This window comes from Helicoverpa zea, chromosome 27 (assembly GCF_022581195.2).
Source record: "Helicoverpa zea isolate HzStark_Cry1AcR chromosome 27, ilHelZeax1.1, whole genome shotgun sequence".
Taxonomy (NCBI): Eukaryota; Metazoa; Arthropoda; class Insecta; order Lepidoptera; family Noctuidae; genus Helicoverpa; species Helicoverpa zea.
In genome coordinates this window covers 6,283,751-6,306,339 of record NC_061478.1, presented here as the reverse complement: position 1 = coordinate 6,306,339, position 22,589 = coordinate 6,283,751, and the positions used below count along the sequence as shown (strand labels likewise).

At 38.0% G+C, this 22,589-nt stretch overlaps 1 protein-coding gene across 1 annotated transcript; it reads left to right on the top strand.

The window, feature by feature from the left end:
* Positions 1 to 99: 99 nt before the first annotated feature.
* LOC124643220 lies at positions 100 to 16,921 on the top strand. The gene is made up of 6 exons (XM_047182097.1): positions 100 to 103; positions 1,855 to 2,004; positions 2,516 to 2,676; positions 15,289 to 15,355; positions 15,635 to 15,661; positions 16,296 to 16,921. The coding sequence occupies exons 1-6, from the start codon at positions 100 to 102 to the stop codon at positions 16,427 to 16,429; spliced, it is 543 nt and encodes a 180-aa protein (XP_047038053.1). The 3' UTR covers positions 16,430 to 16,921.
* The last annotated feature ends 5,668 nt before the right edge of the window (positions 16,922 to 22,589 follow it).

Genomic DNA, 22,589 nt, shown 5'->3' with positions numbered 1-22,589 from the left:
AAGAAGTGAAAGTGTATGAAGGAAGGTCACTTTCTGAGCGATTTTGAATTACCTAGGCATACCTTGGTCTAGTGGGTAAAGAACCATCCTCTCGAGTATATGGGTGAGGGTTCGATTCCAGGTCAGGCAAGTACCAATGCAACTTTTCTAAGTTTGTATGTACTTTCTAAGTATATTTTGGACACCAATGGCTGATAAAAAGGTGAAGGAAAACATCTTGAGGTAACCTGGACTATAAAATCTGAAATCACCAACCCGCATTGAGCAAGGGTGGTGATTAATGCTCAATCCTTCTCCGTGTGAGAGGAGGCCTGTGCCCAGCAGTGGGACGATAAAAAGGCTATAACTCGGTCTAGACTAGATGAGTAAAATAATAGCCGTGTAACCTGAGAACTAGATATAGTTAAATATTTAAAGCAAAAAACTAGAATGTCTGTCTGCGGTTCAAATGGCTTACAATGCCATTAGCAATTGTCTACCTAGGTAAAAGATGCAATTTTGAGATTTTAGAAAATTTTCAGGTGCAGAACCGCCATCGCCATCATCTTTTGCGAAAATTATACTTGAACTTACTTCGTTTTAAACTGCCTTATCGTTTGTGACAATCGAACTTGAACTATCATTAATAACTAATTAAAAAGTAATTATCGTATTAAATAGCGGTGAAAAGAAAGCTTATTATGTAGGTAAGTAAATAATGGAATACTATACAAAAGCTTAAAACGTCAATATTTGAAAAGGTAATAGTACATGCTTTATATCTCACGATACGTGAACGGTATGATATTGGCATTGCAGTTCAAAGTCAATGTTTTTACTCCTCTTTATTTTCATACCTCTCCTTTACTCAAGTTTCTATTGAAGTCTGAAAACATCATCATCTACGTAGCCTTTTCCCAACTATGTTGGGGTCGGCTTCCAGTCTAACTGCATGCGGCTGAGTACCTACCTGTGTTTTACATAGAGCAACCATCCGACTGACCTCATTAACCCAGTTACCCTTGACTTTCTGACTGTTCCTCTGTGCTGAAAGAAGACTGTCTGATATCTGATAAAGACTCTTCTCCTGGTTATAAACAAATGCAATCGTGTCGGCCTCGTCACGTTATCGTGACAATCAAAAGAACCGTGGGAACTGATTAGGCTTTTTGTCAACTTCACTTCATTGCTTTTTTGGACAATAGGTAAGAAGACACAAACATAACTGTATTTTTTCAATGGTTATGAATGCAGTGAGACTATTATTTATTAAATACACATTAAGGAAAAAACAATCTATACCAATATTATAAAGCTGAAGAGTTTGTTTTGAAGACGCTAATCAAAGGAACTAATGGCCTGATTAAAAAAAAAAACAGAGTTGGAAAGCTCATTGATTGATTAATTAGTAGGGAAGTAGTTCCCAAATCAGTATCAGCATCAAACACCTAATCAGAATAAAACATCATCTAGTTACAATTATGGCATCTATGATGCATAATCTATGACAAAGACAAGACCAATATTATTGGTATAGGTTAATGTAAGTAATGCGTTTTCGGGAAAATTGCACGCATAAAAATCAAAGTATGTAGGTACTTATTGCCTATAAGATGCTGGGCGAACACTTTTCCAAATGCTTAGTAGTATGTAAAGTAAGTATAGTAGGTAACTTAAAGCGTCCATTTTTTCACCTTTTCGCCTTTCAATGTGACTTTAATCTATTCACAAAACAGTCTTTAACGGATCGCGAGAGCGCGCGCAATTCCGAAAAAATTAAGATGGCGTCACTGTCAAAATTAATTTTCTTTTTAATACTTTTTTGGAATATAAAATCAAATATGTGTTTAGAAAATAATATATTAATAATTTTAGAAGAAAGTTTTGAGAAATTGAGTGAATTTAGTAATTTTGTTGTAAGTTTTTTGGAAAATTTTAACGATAGACATTTGGGTGGAACGGAGATGGGCAGAATGGTGCACTATGAAGAATTGAAACCTAAGACTGATTTGGATGTTAATAGAAGTAAGTTTGTTTTCGTTGTCACTTCGTTTTTTTAAGTAAATATAAATACTTTTTATAATTTTTTAAAGAACCTAGATATAAAAAATAAGCTGGTGAGATTTTTTGAGAGAGTTTATTATAGCATTGTAAATTCAAGTTATATTTTTTTTCAAATTGGTGTTAAATGTTGAGGTGGCCTAGTATCTAGTTAAGAAGCCGTTCTTCACTTTTTCTAAATCTCTATGACAAAACAACACCTTGCTAATTTTCCCATTAATTCGACAATTTTTACCTACTTAGAAAAAATAAGCCGATGACGTACCTATATTACTGAAAACAGTAAAACATTTCCCCTACTCTGTTTTCGAATAAAATCAATTTTCCTGTTATTTTCTTACTAAAACACAAAAACCATATAGCATAGCAAGTTTTCTTAGGTATTCTCAATGATTAGGTACAAAAACAATAATTTGTTGAATTACTTCATAGAAAACTATCTTCCTTCAACTCCTCACTCCCACTTCTCCCACAGAAGGCAAAAGCATGAAGAAGATGGGTATGGCAATGATGCCGCTGGTATTCCACGTGGGAGCCACTTCGACCTGGATGCTGCTGACCAGCATCATGGCTGTCAAGTCTGTCATTATCGGCCTGGTACTGCTGGTGTTTAAGATCGCTGTCAGTTCTGCTAAGGTAAGATATTCTTCATCATCTTCCGAACCTTTTCCCAACTATGTTGGGGTCGGCTTCCAGTCTAACCGGATTCAGCTGAGTACCAGTGCGTTACAAGGAGCAACTGCCCTATCTAACCTCCTCAACCCAGTTACCCGGGCAACCCAGTACCTACCCCCATGTAAGGCAGGTTGTTATACTTACTGGCTTCTGACTACCCGTAACGACTGCCAAGGATGTTAAATGACAGCCGGGACCTACAGTTTATCGTGCCTTTCGAATCCTTAAGCAATAACACATAGGAAGTTATAAAGAGCAAGTATTTTGGGGTTTTTTAGAGTTCAATTGGTGCTGATTTTCAGCCCAGTTTGATTACACGATTTTGACATTGTCTTTTTATGCGTTAGCTTGAGAGCGTTCAGTAGTAGTCCAGTCGCCGAGTCATATATAAACACACTATTCATGTACATTAACACACACAAGTAAGGCTTAACCGCTTTCATGAGAAATAAACCGGCCAAGTGCGAGTCGGACTCGCGCACCGAGGGTTCCGTACAAATGCTGTATAGATAAAAAGTGAGTTTCGCGCCAACCGTTCAGTTTAGAACAATCATAGTTATGGTAATTTCGTGAGAGTCAAAATAGTTAGTAGTTTTTATTTTATAATATAACTAAAATAGTAGGCCAGTACCTTGTAAAAGTTATTTTATTGAAGTTTTTTATATACAACATTTTATAGTCATCATTCAGAAATCTGATTGAAAATAACTAATTATGTCTTAAAGGTCATGGGGCATATCTGACCCGCTTTGTAAAAAGTGGCGGACATGAATCAAAGTAGTTTTAAATCGTGGAGAATGGTATGACGTTTCTTTGAATATAAATATTTTATTAAAATTCCATGGAGACGAATGTCCAGGATCGTTTGAAAAATATAAAAGACAAGCAGTTTCAGAGGATTGTACAGGTTGCAATGCTAGTTTTTAATGTTAAAGACATTTCTTAAAGAAGGAAGGTGCCAATCCGGATGACCAGGATCTGATGAGGATCTGGAAACCCTGAGAAATCGAGGGCGACTCTTGAATATTGTAGGCACGCATCGAGTCATAACCAGACATGTGAGTGTATTTTTGAGGGTACTGGTAAACAGTGAAGGTTTGGAGCTGATTTGATTATGGAGACTACAGAGAGTCAAGGGAACTCCCGAACGGTATGTTGCAACTACCACGTGTTTGGGCTTATTTTATTCGTATTGGCGAAGACTTTCCACAAAGATAGGTTTGACTGCCATTGTGGGATCGACAGCTAAGATCAGATATAGTTATGGGAACTCCTTTACAATTTATAACGTAACCTTGTGTTGGAGCTTATTTTATTTTAGGTGATGAGAATTCACTACTAACTTGGGTTAAAGCAGCCATTGCAGGAATGGGATCTTTTATTTTTGAGGGATTAATCACCTAAAGAGCCCCAGTTTCAGGTTTTTTTCGAAACCGCCTGACGACTTGTAGCTGTCGAATTGTAACAACGACTTCTAGAGAGTAGGATTCGGGGCTGCTTTATAAAGTTCTTCGTTTATAAAGTCGGCATTATTTTATTTTGTAGCATTTTACAAACAAATCCAACTTCAAACATATAAAAAAGCAACAAGGAAACAAAAGCAAGAAAGAAATTAAAAAGATGTTCGGTGCATCGGTCTAGAAGTCGGAGTCTAGAGGATGCATCTATATTTATTTAACCACCGAGATCTAGACCGATGCATATAAACAGTTTTCTTGTTGTTTTAGAAGTTGTTTTTTTTTTGTAAAAAGTTTTTATTTTTAACTTTTGTGAAAAGTTCTCGTCAATACGAAAAATATAAGCCCAAACACGACGTAACTAAAACATACCGAGTTCTCTCGACTTTCTCACGTCTCCATCATCAGATAAGCTCTAAACCTTCACTGTTTGATAGTATCACCAGACATACATCTGAGAATCAAGTTTTAATCCTATGCATGCCTACAATTTCTGATAGTTGCCCTCGATTTCTCAGGATTTCCATCATCAGATCCCGACCTGATGACGATGGAAATAAACGGCGAGTATACTCTTTCACTACAAAGAAATGATTTCTCAAATCCGTCAAACTTGGTCGTTTAAATTCCCCATTGAAATGAGGAAAATATTTGATGTTTACACCTGATTTTCTCTAGATTCCCATGGTTCACATTGATGCGACTAATGCCATAGTAAATCAGAGCCTTTATCATCTGTGCTATATTTCGTTCGTATCTGCCGTGGGTATGGTTTTCATACTAAGGTGCCCAATGACCTTTGAATGATTTAAAATTTTTCACAGTTTAGAGGCCATTATATTTAAGAAGTGTTTGATATGAATTTCACTTTTTATTCAAAACTTTAATATCTCTACGCGTTCATGTGAAAAAGGGTAGGTAGTAAGTTTATAATTATTAAAAAAATATTTTATGTCATGTAAGCAAAAATAATATTTTAATATTTTATGTAACTTCAAATTTATCATTTTCGCAATTTTTCCTTTATCTGTACTATATAACGTTGCTTCGTGCCGAATTTTAAGATTCTGAGTTCACGGGAAGTACCTTGTAGGTTTTGATTCCCTAGCGTGTGACGGAAATTCGTCTAAGGTGTCGGTAAAACTGCTGTATCTTTTGATCGCGTTAACTTAGAAGTTTGATTTTTTCATTGCTTAAAGGGACAATAGACCTAGGTATTTGGTATAAATTTCAATTTGGTACCTTTATTCGTTCGTGAGAAATAAGGTAGTAAGTTTCATTTTATTAAAATATTTTTATCATATTATATAACAAAAAAAATGAGATTTTCGCAATTTTTCCTATATTTGCATTATATAACAATGCTTCATGCCAAATTTCAAGATTCTGAGTTCACGGGAAGTACCCTGTAGGTTTTGATTCCTTTGCGAGTGTCGAGAATTTGTTGAAAATATCGACATAATCGGTTGTATCTTTTGATTGGCTTGGCTTAGAAGCTTGATATTTTCACAGCCTAAAGGGACAATAGACCCGAGTATTTCATGTGAATTTCAGCTTGATACGTCCACGCGTTCTTAAGATAAAGGGTCTTGACAGACAGACAGACAGACAGACAGACAGACAGACAGACAGACAGACAGACGGACAACAAAGTGATCCTATAAGGGTTCCGTTTTTTCCTTTCGAGGTACGGAACCCTAAAAAATATGTTTTTCAAGAAATCGCTAAAAACGATTTAGCAAACCTGACTTACCTTACAAAATGGCTTATTACTCAAAGAAAATAACTTTATATAATGAAGTAATGTATTGTAGGGATAGTTGATAAAGTGAGTTATTGTAAAAAAATTGTTCCTCAAGATGCGTCAATTTAATATAAAATATATAGTTACATTGATTTAATACTGGTGACACATTTTGAAATGAGTCCGTGTTTTATTTAATACATAACTAAAGAATATTCATTATTAAGGTATGGGTCCTTATACTATGAAGTATGATTTTGATACTGGTGACATATTTTGAAATGAGTCCGTGTTTTGTTCAATGTATGTTCTTATTATTATGATAATGAGTCATAATCTGATATCAGTCTCTGTCTCGTAAAAAAGTTTGCCGAAACGATTGAGTTCGAAAGGGACAGATATGGGTCTAACTCCGCCTAGAAAAAAGATATCGAAAAAATTCCGAGATCGGCCGAAAGAAGGCGTTAAAATAAACTTCTTGGTACACTTATTTAAACTTTGACCGAAACACTAATCGGTCAGTATATGATTAAGCGTGCGATATAGGCTACTTTTTATCAAAACACCACGCGGGCGAAGCCGCTGGCAGAAGCTAGTATTTTTATATAGAAGGGGAAAGTTACACTATAAAAAGCTCATAATTAAGTACCTAACAGTTCGATCGATCATAAAGTTAAGCAACGCTTGGTGCGGTCGATCCGTGGATGGGTGACGATGTCATGACGAGTTCCTCCGTGTTTCGGAAGGCATGTTGCTTTGGTGGGTCCCGGCTGTCATTTGAACATCTTTGGCAGTCGTTACAGATAGTCAGAAGCCAGAAAGTCAACTGATATCTAGTCTTACCATTAGATATATGTACATAAAATGTGGTGTTTCAACACTTACGTTTTTATATGTCTAGTCTCGATACATTAGAAATTCAATATACTTATTTGTGTGATAAAAAATGCTCTTGTTTTCTGCACTTTTTTAAGTAGATAAAATAGTAAGTAGGTGCGTACAGACAATAATTGTTACGGAAATAGCGATTGACGTCAGAACTACTCAGGTGATTGGCGATCTATGTATATTATAGATGTTTTTTAGGGTTCCGTACCTCGAAAGGAAAAAACGGAACCCTTATAGGATCACTTTGTTGTCCGTCTGTCTGTCTGTCTGTCTGTCTGTCTGTCTGTCTGTCAAGACCCTTTATCTTAAGAACGCGTGGACGTATCAAGCTGAAATTCACATGAAATACTCGGGTCTATTGTCCCTTTAGGCTGTGAAAATATCAAGCTTCTAAGCCAAGCCAATCAAAAGATACAACCGATTATGTCGATATTTTCAACAAATTCTCGACACTCGCAAAGGAATCAAAACCTACAGGGTACTTCCCGTGAACTCAGAATCTTGAAATTTGGCATGAAGCATTGTTATATAATGCAAATATAGGAAAAATTGCGAAAATCTCATTTTTTTTGTTATATAATATGATAAAAATATTTTAATAAAATGAAACTTACTACCTTATTTCTCACGAACGAATAAAGGTACCAAATTGAAATTTATACCAAATACCTAGGTCTATTGTCCCTTTAAGCAATGAAAAAATCAAACTTCTAAGTTAACGCGATCAAAAGATACAGCAGTTTTACCGACACCTTAGACGAATTTCCGTCACACGCTAGGGAATCAAAACCTACAAGGTACTTCCCGTGAACTCAGAATCTTAAAATTCGGCACGAAGCAACGTTATATAGTACAGATAAAGGAAAAATTGCGAAAATGATAAATTTGAAGTTACATAAAATATTAAAATATTATTTTTGCTTACATGACATAAAATATTTTTTTAATAATTATAAACTTACTACCTACCCTTTTTCACATGAACGCGTAGAGATATTAAAGTTTTGAATAAAAAGTGAAATTCATATCAAACACTTCTTAAATATAATGGCCTCTAAACTGTGAAAAATTTTAAATCATTCAAAGGTCATTGGGCACCTTAGTATGAAAACCATACCCACGGCAGATACGAACGAAATATAGCACAGATGATAAAGGCTCTGATTTACTATGGCATTAGTCGCATCAATGTGAACCATGGGAATCTAGAGAAAATCAGGTGTAAACATCAACCGTCTTACCACAAAAACTTTTAAACGTCAGTTTATGCTTTGTCTAAAAAAATGTCAAATTATGACGTTGACATATGGTTCATTTTGCAGCCAAAATTTTATTAGACAAGTGTAAAACAGGGTTTAAAGTTTTTGTAGTAAGGCCCCAAATATTTTCCTCATTTCAATGGGGAATTTAAACGACCAAGTTTGACGGATTTGAGAAATCATTTCTTTGTAGTGAAAGAGTATACTCGCCGTTTATTTCCATCGTCATCAGGTCGGGATCTGATGATGGAAATCCTGAGAAATCGAGGGCAACTATCAGAAATTGTAGGCATGCATAGGATTAAAACTTGATTCTCAGATGTATGTCTGGTGATACTATCAAACAGTGAAGGTTTAGAGCTTATCTGATGATGGAGACGTGAGAAAGTCGAGAGAACTCGGTATGTTTTAGTTACGTCGTGTTTGGGCTTATATTTTTCGTATTGACGAGAACTTTTCACAAAAGTTAAAAATAAAAACTTTTTACAAAAAAAAAACAACTTCTAAAACAACAAGAAAACTGTTTATATGCATCGGTCTAGATCTCGGTGGTTAAATAAATATAGATGCATCCTCTAGACTCCGACTTCTAGACCGATGCACCGAACATCTTTTTAATTTCTTTCTTGCTTTTGTTTCCTTGTTGCTTTTTTATATGTTTGAAGTTGGATTTGTTTGTAAAATGCTACAAAATAAAATAATGCCGACTTTATAAACGAAGAACTTTATAAAGCAGCCCCGAATCCTACTCTCTAGAAGTCGTTGTTACAATTCGACAGCTACAAGTCGTCAGGCGGTTTCGAAAAAAACCTGAAACTGGGGCTCTTTAGGTGATTAATCCCTCAAAAATAAAAGATCCCATTCCTGCAATGGCTGCTTTAACCCAAGTTAAAGTTCGGCCATTCAGAGAATGCGTTCCTGACACGTCGCGATTGAACTGACGACGTAATAACATTCATTGATTATTGATATAATAATGTTGTTTTAATGCTCCTCAATTGTTAAAACGGTAAACAACCAGCAAAAATATTTTTATCGTAACTGCAACGCCATTGCAAAGTTACGTCGTCAGTTCAATCGCGACGTGTCAGGAACGCATTCTCTGAATGGCCGAACTATAGTAGTGAATTCTCATCACCTAAAATAAAATAAGCTCCAACACAAGGTTACGTTATAAATTGTAAAGGAGTTCCCATAACTATATCTGATCTTAGCTGTCGATCCCACAATGGCAGTCAAACCTATCTTTGTGGAAAGTCTTCGCCAATACGAATAAAATAAGCCCAAACACGTGGTAGTTGCAACATACCGTTCGGGAGTTCCCTTGACTCTCTGTAGTCTCCATAATCAAATCAGCTCCAAACCTTCACTGTTTACCAGTACCCTCAAAAATACACTCACATGTCTGGTTATGACTCGATGCGTGCCTACAATATTCAAGAGTCGCCCTCGATTTCTCAGGGTTTCCAGATCCTCATCAGATCCTGGTCATCCGGATTGGCACCTTCCTTCTTTATGAAATGTCTTTAACATTAAAAACTAGCATTGCAACCTGTACAATCCTCTGAAACTGCTTGTCTTTTATATTTTTCAAACGATCCTGGACATTCGTCTCCATGGAATTTTAATAAAATATTTATATTCAAAGAAACGTCATACCATTCTCCACGATTTAAAACTACTTTGATTCATGTCCGCCACTTTTTACAAAGCGGGTCAGATATGCCCCATGACCTTTAAGACATAATTAGTTATTTTCAATCAGATTTCTGAATGATGACTATAAAATGTTGTATGTATATAAAAAACTTCAATAAAATAACTTTTACAAGGTACTGGCCTACTATTTTAGTTATATTATAAAATAAAAACTACTAACTATTTTGACTCTCACGAAATTACCATAACTATGATTGTTCTAAACTGAACGGTTGGCGCGAAACTCACTTTTTATCTATACAGCATTTGTACGGAACCCTCGGTGCGCGAGTCCGACTCGCACTTGGCCGGTTTATTTTTTAGTTATGTCAGTATATGATTAAGCGTGCGATATGTTAATCCAGGGTATCACCTATCTACGTATCAAATTTCAATCAAATCGGTCCAGCCGTTTTTGCGTGATTGAATAACAAACATACATCCATACATTCTCACAAACTTTCACATTTATAATATACGTAGGATAAGGAAAAATTATCAATTTTCCCGTTCCACTTACGATAATTTTCAAAATCACGTTGCTTAGCAACGGAGAAATAAAACAATCTAACGTTACCGATTTGAAAATGACCAAAAAAGTTCACAAAAAAAAAATTGCGGCGCGAAACGTTACTTTTTGTCTATGTAGATACCTACCTATGTTTTTGCTATTTCCATAGCAACTACCTATGTTAAATCTATTCTTCTATTTTGTTATAACACACTTTCGTTAAGTTTTTTTAGATACGTATCTAATTTTTTTTTAATGTACTCTACCTTCATAAAGTACGCGTATACTTGAATAAAAAACCTTTTCACTTTTGCCAAATACTACCAAACACAAGGTCCCGTTTTTGAGACAAGTACCTAAATATAATCTAGTTAAAACCGCTTTTTTGGAAAAATGTTTAGTTAAATAAAAAGTGTACGCCGCATTTTGTGCACAAACTGTTAAAGTAGGGACACTTATAACGCCTTACGGGAAACTACCGAACCTTAAATTGAGCGTTGCCCGACCCAGTCTTGGTAGATTTTTAGTCTGTTAAAAATCTACAAACGTTAAAAACAATAAAGAAAAATGGAAAAAGAAAGGCGAAAGTTTATATTCAAATGAGAAACATACATTCAAAAAAGCTTTTAAAAATAATTCGTGGGTATTTGATACTTAGGCCTAAGTTTTACCAGACTGAAAATAAAAATAGACTTTAAAATATATTCAATTTGACCTAGATAGAAGGCTGTCTACTCGTATCAAATTCGTGTATCTAGTCTTGTGGCGTATTCGATAATTTTAATATCGATATTTAATAAGTTCACTTTCCATAATACAGTATACAAACCTTCATTAGTACCTAGTGTATGTTTCTTGAGACTTTTGCGTTACCCTATACATCAATGTTTTGTTCATTTATCACTAATCTAAACATCTTTAAGCCTTACTAAATCAAATATACATCTATCCATATGCAGTAGAATACCTACCAATGTTTAACAAGGAGCGACGGACTGAAACAAATATTCGTAGCAAGGAATCAAACTATCGACAGATACATATATTCACAGATTCACTACAAAGGCACAACACTAGTTTTTTTGTTCTTTTTTCTCATCATACGTGAAATCGAATTCAATCAGCAGGTCTGCTACAATAGTATTTTTATAAAAGATGTGTCTAGCTAATTATACGTCCGTGACAATAAACGGGTGCATGTCTAGAAACAGCGGGACTTCTTCACATGAATATAGTTACATAATATCTAGAATGTTTTTTGATACTAAATTTGTTTTCTTTGTAAAGATTTTCACGGCCATTTCACAAACTAGGTATAGCCGGGTACCTATCCCTTGTTAAGACACATTTCTTCCTAAGAAAATCGATTTTCATTATTAATTATTTCCTATAGTCCATGTCCAGTTCCAACAGTTTTGATATGTCATAATTATAATACATATAAGCCCCGCAGAACATCTGAGGCGGATGACGGGGAGTAGCGACCCCGCGGGGCTATATATTCGAGTGCTCCAGGGAGAGTATACTGTTCCCCATCTCCGGCTTGCCGGAGTGAAGCATGACGGGGGATAGGTTTCCCGCCTCTTGGCTTGCCTTCACCGGCCGGTCAGAGTGGAGTCGCTAGAGTAGGGTTAGCAGCCCGCTCGGAAGGTAGGTGCCTCGTGGTAAGTGGCGAGTGGGCCGGTGATGCTGGACCCACAGGGAGCGCGTGATCTGCGTTTAAAGTCCGCCGAGGTATCCTCACCCTTCAGCCGCTCATGTACCTGTTGCCCCCTTGTTGCGATTTAGCGACTGATTCCCGGGGGCCCAGTAAGTGAGTTGGCGAGTCTCCACCTGCCATTTTTACGTGTATTTATTACATTGTTATCGGCAGGTGCCATAGTTCCCGTAGTTTCCCCATTCCTAGTCCACTAGCATCCCATCACAATAGCCCAAATAGTTTTCATCCATAGTTAGCAATAGTTTAGCACAGAACCGGGGATTGTCCTTGGGTACATTTCTATAGTGTATACAGGGATAATCGTCGGTTTTGTGTCACCATTTCATTAAAGTTGTCTCAAAAGGGCTTCAGCGTGTTGGCTTCGGCCCCACGTTCGCCTCCCAAAAATCCGGGACTCTGTAGTCCCGAGGTCTGAAAGAGACATACATATAATAATTATAATAAAACTATATATATTATATTATAATATAATATAATATATATTATAATATAATATAATATATAATCGTTGCAAAAAGCATAAAAAAATACATAGACCAATTAGACGCATCAATTAACATTCACATACTCCAAAAACAAGCAGCCATACATTCATCTATCATACTCAGCAAAGTATTAGGAGACACAGTATTCGTACGAACAGCAGAAGAACAACACTCACACACTGACACACAAACACCAGACACACAAAACACGCATCCATCACCAAGCACGCAAGCGGGACCAGCCATCCAGGAACAGAACACAGCCACCATCTAACACCGAACATTCGTCATCATCACAGCCTAGAAGAGGAAGAAGAAGGATAAGAACAACGCAAACAAACACATCAACTACATAATACATACACATTATATAATAAATAATACATACAAAATACTTATATAAAATCTAAATAAAAAGACTAGGGGGGACATGGGTATCTTTTTTTCCGCGGGCTGCGGAACGGGATACCTATTAAAACCGGCATAAAGTCGAGAAGGTCAAACCTACCCAATATTAATATAATATATATAGTTTTCATAATCTAATATTATAATATTAATATTATAATATAATATATTAATAGTTTTCAGTTTTCATAATCTAATAGTATAATATTAATATTAATATATTATATTATATTATAATATTAGATTATGAAAACTGTTCCCAACAAAAAGATACGCTAACACTCACACCACGCCTTAAAAATTGCTAAAAAGTTATTTGAGTATCTAGTCTATTCACTATATTTTTTGTCAGTTTTTTCTATCAACATACTTTATTTAGCTTTTGTGATCTACTTAAAACTTGACCTTAATTATTTTACTATTGCTATATATAAATATTTGTACAGAAATAGCCGCACGAGTCGATCGATTATAGATAAGGTTAAGCAGCGCTTGGCGCGGACGGTACACTGATGGTTAGGTACCCTTTTTTTTTTTGGGAGGGGGAAATCTTCATGGACTTCCTCCGCCTGGGGAGAGGCGGAGGGGTATGCCGGACTCCTACCGGCTAAAATCCCCTTGTGTCCTCCTTGCACGTGTGCGCGGGGCCGCGGGAATCCAGATTCTTCCGCAGCCCCACACTAGTGCTGGCCCTCGCACGGGCCTCGTCTCTTGCACAAGGTAGTGAGGTGTTCGCCTACCCCGTGCATCGCCTCAGGGGTACGCGCCGACACACGCGCGTGCCACTGCCTCGGGTCCACGTCCCTTGAACCCATTCATGGAGGACGGAAGAGGGCGTTGTCCGCCCTTCTCCTGCGCCCGGTACGCCTTCTGCGACCGGGGAAGGGAGTCAAAATCTACCTCTCACGTTCCGCAGATTCCTTCTGCGACATCACTTCCTCGCAAAAGGAAACCACCGCGTCCCACGACTCCGCACTGCCGACCATCCTCCGCACCATACCGACACGGCGCTGCTCCTCCCAAGCTACACACTCAGCGAGCGTGTGTTGCGCCGTGTCCTCCCCGCAATGGACGCAGTGGTGACACCGAGAGTCCGGCTCCCTGTCTAAGCGACACAGGAACTTGCCGAAGCACCTATGCCCCGACAGTACCTGCGTCACCCTGAATGACAGGGAGCCGTGCCTTCTCCCGAGCCAGTCGTCGAGTGCTGGCCGGATCGCCTCGACGGTAGCAAGGCCGGCGGTAGGGCGCATCAGCCTTTGCCGCCATTCCGCCACTAGGACTCGACGGAGCTCCTCTCGGCGCAGCTCGATCTCCCGCTGCACCGGCCTCGAGCTCCGTACCCGCTCTTCCTCGCGCCATCGGTATAATGACGCGAGTACTTTCGCCTCTAGGTCCCAGGGCGGGGATCCGGCCAGGACACAAGCCGCTTCGTAGGAAATCGTGCGGTACCCTCGGATGACTCTGACGGCCATCGCCCTCTGCGGTTTGCGCAGGATGGCGAGCGTGCCGACCGTCATGTCCATCGCCCACACGGGGGCCCCATATAGGGCCATGGACCGCACGATTCCCACGTACAACCGCCTACAGGCGGTGCTCGGTCCCCCCAAGTTGGGAAGCAACGATGATAGCGCGCCCGCAGCGCCCATCAGCTTGGGCGTCAGCCGCCGGAAGTGAGGCCCGAATCCCCATCGGCTGTCGAGCACCAAGCCCAGGTACTTCATGGTGGGGCCGACAGCGATCCGGGCCCCGCTGACCACGATGTGTGATCCCGGCGGCGGCGCACGTCGGGGACCATGGAACACGATGGCCTCCGACTTGTTTAGGGCCACCTCCAGGCCCAGGCGCCGGATGCGGTTCACCACCTGTGATACCGCAGCTGTGGCTATCAACGTCGCTTCCCTGTGCGAGCTCCCCCGGGCAGTGACAAGCGTGTCGTCCGCATAACACGTCATGTCGGCGCCCGGCGTGAGCTCACCCCTTAGCACCCAGTCGTAGCCGATGTTCCACAGGAGGGGTCCCAAGACCGATCCCTGCGGAACACCGCACGACATAAGGTGCCGACCGGCAATGGTTAGGTACCCAACCGAACCTCTATGTCATACATACCATATACTTCTACTAGTGGTCACAAGGGTGACTGCCGATTCCATTCATACTATTCTTTTGTAAATACGGTGAACACTCTAATTAATTCAAACGCTCTTGTTAAATGCAAATATTTGACTTATGCGGGAATCAATTGACTAACGCTTATCCTTCTCCGTGTGAGAGGAGGCCTGTGCCCAGCCAGCAGAGGGCCGATAAAAAGGCTGTAACTATATGTGGGAATCAAACCCGCTACCTGCGGCGTGGCAAGCTAAATACTCAATAGGTACTCTATTTGTATTATTATATTTTCAGGTGGCGTCGTTTTTCACGAGTTTGAAGGCTAAACATAGTCACCACGATCACTCCCCAGAACACCACGGTAAGGTTATACAAGTTTTCATTAATTTAACTAAATACATTGTTAGTTGGGGGAGAATAATACTAACAAAACTGATTATTTATTATTCTTATGACGATATTCCATCATAATCGTTCTTGAACGAATAATGCCGCGTTCGCGCAAAAGGGTTGCAATTTTAGACATTTAAGTCATGTTCTCACGCGATTTGTTACTTTGGAGAATCTCGACTTTATATTTTACGTAGGTAGTTAAATTTATAAAATTGATCAAAATCTTATTTATAATTTCTCATTGCAGGGTTTGAAAGAAGTTTACCGGATTTCGGTAAGATTTTTTATTATTATTTCTATTCTTTTTGAACGATCTTAATAAGTAATACCCGTCCCAATGGACCGCTGAAAGCATATTGGTGAATAAATAAGATTTTGTCGATTCCATAAATCTATACTAATACTAGCTTCTGTCAGCGGTTTTACCCGCATGCCGTGGGAACCTCTGCACGAACCCGGATGAAAACAAACAAACAAACTCTTCAGCTTTATAATATTAGTATAGATTATAAAGCTGAAGAGTTTGTTTGTTTGTTTGTTTGAACGCGCTAATCTCAGGAACTACTGGTCCGATTTGAAATTTCTTTCAGTGTTAGATAGCCCATTCATCGAGGAAAGCTATAGGCTACTTTTTATCCCGGTACGGGAAGTAGTTCCCACGGGATGCGGGTGAAACCGCTGGCAGAAGCTAGTAAACAATAAAACCATCACGAAAATAGGTACTTACCATATTTTTCACAGCTACTTTTAATGCTTTCCTGAAACTTTCTTGTTTTCTTGTGGTATGGTAACCAAGATAATTGAGTAATGTTATACCACCCCAGCTTTCTCGGGGAAGATTTTTCTTGTAATTTTCAGTAATATACTTAAAAAAATATCTAAAAACTTACACCTTTTTCTTATTTCAGTGTATCACGCCGTGGATTGGAGTTCGTACTCGCCTGAATTCAGCCACACATCGCCATACAAAACTATACCTATGTACAAGAGTAGTGACGGTATAGAACACGAAGATATTAACGAGGATAAATCCCATAGTTAAGTTAAAATAGACTACTTAACCGAGCCAGCCCGCGGTTTCACCTGCGTCCCCAGATAACTGCTTCCCGTAGCCGGTTAGCGCCAAAACTATCCTATAATTTTTGGCTCAATGAGTAAAGCCATTCACATGACTAACGGATGTAGGGAGGGAATCATTTTTATACAGGTAAATATTAGATGTGTGGCGTGAGTCTAAATAAATCCTTCAATTAGAAAACACGTCAAAAGCGGCATAGATGTTACATATCATATCATCTAGTATCACCTACTTAAAACTTAATTGATGTAAATAGATATAATAATTATTTTTTTTTCACTGTTCAGAACTTTATTAGTGTATAATGTGTAGTTTAAAATAGCTAGATAATTCAGAATGATGCTGAATCCTAAGCAATCTAAAAAAATATTTATAAACAAAAATAGCTTTAGATTGAACATCATTATTTTAGTAGATATAAATATTTACATAAAATTACGTAAGGAGTTAATTAAGTAAAACTGGATTTATTAATTATAAGGTAACTTGATTTATTTCAATAAAAATATAGTGTAGTGTATGCAGGTACATGTGCATCATTGTATAGGTTATGTCATTATTATGACGCCTCGTGCGCATACGTCACTCGGTTATAAATACCGGATCGAGCGGTGGGGAGTCAGTCGTTGTCAGACTGTCGACCTGTGTGGTGGTGCGTTGGCGAGTCGATTAACATAATAAAATGAGCGTACAATACATTGGCGACGAGGATAAAACCGTGAGTGTTTGGACCAACAGTTACCTATTATCTAATTTTTATAATTTTGAACTACCTATTAGTTCTGTGATCCAGAAAAATATTTGATATACAAGGTTATACTAAATAATTTGTCCTATTCATGCCTATACCAAATTAATGTATGCTAAATAAGCTTTGACAACAAGTAACCTCTGACCGATGTTAATATTCAATCATATTAAAAAGAGCAAAAGGAAAGAAGGAAGGGAAGAGAGTAGAATGACAAAGTATACATAACTTTTATGTTCATGTATGTATCACCCGAATTGCAAACAAATTTTAACCTTTTTACGTAATTCTTTGTTTAATTTTACCTTGTTACAATTCTAATGGAAGTAGCAATATTTATTGCAGGTGTTAATATTTATCAAATGAGTAATTTATAATACAAAATCATTACTTGGTGATCAGTTTACTCATTCTTAAACCTGCATCAAAGCTTATTCAATAATAGGCATTTATTGGAAGCAATATAAAGTTGCTGGTTGTTGAATTGTCGTCAAGACGATTTTAGCAGTGGTGGGATTTCCTAGAGGATATAATACAATAACCTATTTGCCTTATAATCAATTGTGTTTAATAATTGTTGTGCTTGCATGCCAACAAGGCGGAATGTACACGGATCTTATTATGTTGTTTACAATCCTATTTTGTAAGTGCCTGCATTCTAAGCAAATAAAGACCTATTCTATTCCAAAAATCTGCTGGTCATTAAATTGACAGCTTGACGGTTAGCAGTAGTGTATATCTACTGGTCATTAGATTGACAGCTTGGCAGTTGGCAGTAGCGTGTATCTACTGGTCATTAAATTGACAGCTTGGCAGTTGGCAGTAGTCTATATCTACTGGTCATTAAATTGACAGCTTGACAGTTGGCAGTAGTGTGTATCTACTGGTCATTAAATTGACAGCCTGATTGTTGGCAGTAGTCTATATCTACTGGTCATTGAATTGACAGCTTGATGGTTGGCAGTAGTGTGTATCTACTGGTCATTAAATTGACAGCCTGATTGTTGGCAGTAGTCTATATCTACTGGGCATTGAATTGACAGCTTGATGGTTGGCAGTAGTGTATATCTACTGGTCATTAAATTGACAGCTTGGCAGTTGGCAGTAGTCTATATCTACTGGTCATTAAATTGACAGCTTGACAGTTGGCAGTAGTCTATATCTACTGGTCATTAAATTGACAGCTTGACAGTTAACGGTAGTGAACGTCTACTGGTCATTCAATTGACTGTACACGCATAAATTATCTGGCGATAGTTGTCAACTACTGCAACAACTAAATAGTAAATCTTGATAATTTTTATATTTTCTGTGCCCGGTGATTTGGATCATAAAAAGCTTCCAAACTTAACTTCTCAGAGTCTAGTCAACAACTTATACCTGCTATATTGTTCTGGTACTTAACTAACTTAATTCAAGTGCTTGCAATATAGAGGATATTACAAGAACAAACTGGTGGGTTATATACTCAACGGTTCTACAAATGACAAACATGTGCTAGGCATCTAGTTAAACAAACAGCACATTGAGGGACCGTAGTAGGTTGGCCATGTATGTTGAAGAACTCGCCCAGGTATACTGGTATGTATTCACCTATGCACAACATCCAAGTCCATCAACACCTCTAGTGGGTTGCCTACCCATAATAGTGTTAATTATAACAGTTGCTCAGTCACCCTAGGTATAATTTCAATACTTTTACTTTATTTTGCTGTATTAAAGAGGTTGTTATACAACAGAGATATTCCAGAAGATACAGAACAGTAGAACAGCATACAAGCAGCAATACTAGCTGGAAAATGTGGATCAAAATTTTGGTATTCAATAGATAGAATCTTTGGTAAACATGCTAGCTCACAATTGTAATTTCAGTACTTTAGGTTGATATAAAACTCTTAGATCAAAAGAATATGGAACTAAGCATTGGAGCAATCTGTGATTTATTTGACAATGCTACTTTATCTACCCAACTGCCTCGTTGGTCTAGCTGTCGCAAGCGCGGCTGCTGAGCACGAGGTCTCGGGTTCGATTCCCGGGTCGGGCCTGGAAGTTGGTGATTGATACACCCGTGCATCGGAAAGCACGTAAATGTCGGTCCTGCGCCTGATCTCTTTCCGGTCGTGTCGGATTGCCGTCCCATCGGGTTATGAGAGTGAAGGAACAGTGAGTGCACCTGTGTCTGCGCAAATGCTTGTGCACTATAATATGTCCTGCGCAGTTGGCTAATCCTCTTACGTGAGTACAGCCGCCGTAGCCGATAATCGGCTAGGAGGACATCATCATCATTTACCCAACTGGGCCTTCTCATCTGTGACAAAAAAATCTTTTAAGGATGATACCTGGAAGGAGTTCCAATGTAGATACTTACTCTGGGAACTGTCTAATGATGATTAGCTCATGGATGATTGTTGCAATCAAGTTCTCAAAAGTTGATGATTGCGTGTGCTTTTAAAACCTTCAAGACTCAGGCTTGAATGAATTTTAATTGGTATCTTAGCCTCTTTTTTATTGATTTACATTGGTGTTTACAAATAGTTTAACAAAGTGGCCCTCATTATAATATTGTTATTTGCAAATTATGTTTTACAGTATTGCAGTACCAATAAGCAGTATAAGTACATTGAGAGTTGTGGAAGAATATGCTTCCATAGGAGCGAATAACGTAACCATATATGAACATATATGAAATAGAATCCATTTATTGATCTCAAGTTAATAAATCATCACATTAATATATTCTTGAAGTGCACACCTACTTGTAATATAAAGTTGTGTAATTTCCTCAACCCATCCCATAAGATAAGATCCATATGGGTGATGGGATGGATATCTATTAACAAAATAATGTCTTGTGTCCATAGCGTTAGGGTTAATAATAATTGATCTTAGAACACCAATCTTAGGTTACCGTAAGACAATTGGACTCGCATGAGAGGTAAAGAACTTTATCACTATTTACATTTATCGACATTTATTACTCTTTTGTGCTAATTAAACTACACAGTTGCGTCGACATTTGGTTAATAATAACTAAAATATTATTAAGTTCCTAAGTCCTACTGCAAAATATAATCTGAGTAAGTGTTCCTTAAAGTATAGGAAGTAAAATTGCCCTTAGTCACCAAATCGTTTAAAAATTTACTGGGGTGCTCTCCCTATAAAAGATAATAATATTTTTATATTCTGGTTGTCTAACTAAAACAACGTAGATAAAGTCAGCTGCAATAAAGGGTAAGCGCTTTTGAACGAAAACTATAAACATACTTATGCAGCCAACTATACTTACATAAAAAAAAAATATATATTACGTTACCTATACGCGGTCATGAAATTGGAAAAGCGTAAAATATTAAAAATGGAAGCAGCACAAAGCTGATCATCAAATTGATGAGGTCAAGTATGACATGAGAGCAGCATAGCTGCTCATGAAATTGAGATATAGAATTAGAATCCCACATTTATCTATGTGTAGACAAATGTTTTAGAAAGTTTAGCGGTTGTTTTGCAAAAGGAAAATTGCATCGACTAGAAAACTGTTTGTGAGCTGCTGTCACCTTGTTGAAAGGAAGAAGAGCATGAGTTGAGGGTCAGGGACTCTTCTATTTTATGGTGATGCAGAATGTCACAGCTTCAAAATATATAGTGCAAAGTTAGTGACACCTGTTAAAGTGCGTTCGTTACATAATATGGTTCTAATTAGTTAAAATCTAATAATATAATTAGTTAAATATGTAACCATGACACTAAAAAGCTTACCATCAAAGCATAATAATTCTTTGACTACTTTAATTTTTGAAAACCACATTAATAAAAGCAAACAAACATTACAGAACGCAATGTCCGGTGATAATAGTGTTCTTGGATGCCTAACCGAAATATAAGTATTCCTATCGCACTATTATATCATCATCATCATCATCATCATCTCAGCCATAGGACGTCCACTGCTGAACATAGGCCTCCCCCTTTGATCTCCACAGATACCTTATAAAGACGACCTTATAAAGGTCACCGGAAGACGCTGGATGCAGGTCGCTTCCAACTATTATATGCAGTAAGGTATTCATATGTTGGGTGTTGAATGCTAAGAAGCTTACAGTTTCTTGACTAGATATTGGACATACATTGATGTAGGGTATTTAAAGCCTATATCAGAATTTCAGCGAGTGTACTAGCAGAAACGTGCAAAGTACTAGCGCTGATCAATAGGGTTGAAGACCAGATTGTTTGTTACATTGCTGAGATAATGATAGGCTTTGATATTCCACTCTCAAATTAAAAACTACATATTACCAAAATTAGTTGAGTTAGCATTCTCTTGCTTACAAGGCACACAAAGTACTTAACTCGTACATAGAACTACAATTTAAACCATTAAATTGGTGACAAAATATGTGGTCGCCATTAAATTGGAGACAAAGTATGTGGTCACCATTAAATGGGTGACAAAGTATGGAGTCACCATTAAATTGGAGACAAAGTATGTGGTCGCCATTAAATGGGTGACAAAGTATATGGTCATCATCAAATTGGAAACAGTCCATCTAGGTCACCATTCAATTGGGACGATCTTATGTGATTACTTTCCTCGTACGGCTCGTACGGTTTTGAATGAGTGAAAAGCATTGATGAGGTACCCTAATGCCGATCTTTTACCTTGGAACAATGCATTCTGTATCAGTTTTAAGTGAAGTCGAACCAAGCAAGATGAGTGCTCATTATCTGAAGGCACAGCAATATTTCAGACTTGCTTGATTTCACATGGACTGATTGGCGGGATGTCTGCCAAATGGACGGATCATCTCTAGTGTAGATATAATACAGGGCCGGAACAGCGGCTACAAAACCTGAAGTTAAACTTGCCGGCCTGATATCACTGCTACGAATTTGTCTTGTTGAGCCTGAAGCAGATGCTGGTATGTTACCGTCTGCAAAGGGACGGATTTTTATTTATGTTTATTTCACAAGGGAAGGGATGTAGTGTCCTGCAGTATCACCGATATCTGTCGTCTCCTTAAATGGAAAGGGAAATGAAATGGAAACGGAACAAAGTAAATCAGTTTGATGGCAGTGTGATCGGTGGACTGATCTGATAGCGTGGTTTTGTTGTGCTGCAGGTGTTTGATAGATCTTTAAGAAATTACCAAAATATTTATGAGTTTGATTGTTGGACTTTTTGAAACAAGGTTAAAATCAAAACAACAAGGGAGAGATGTAGTGTATGCAGGTACATGTGCATCATTGTATAGGTTATGTCATTATTATGACGCCTCGTGCGCATACGTCACTCGGTTATAAATACCGGATCGAGCGGTGGGGAGTCAGTCGTTGTCAGACTGTCGACCTGTGTGGTGGTGCGTTGGCGAGTCGATTAAC

What these genes read in the sequence shown, in the direction of transcription:
- LOC124643220 (XM_047182097.1), top strand. An exon ending in TCGCTGTCAGTTCTGCTAAG is followed by an intron (nt 2,677 to 15,288) that starts GTAAGATATTCT and finishes TTATATTTTCAG; the next exon opens with GTGGCGTCGTTTTTCACGAG. An exon ending in AAGAAGTTTACCGGATTTCG is followed by an intron (nt 15,662 to 16,295) that starts GTAAGATTTTTT and finishes TTCTTATTTCAG; the next exon opens with TGTATCACGCCGTGGATTGG.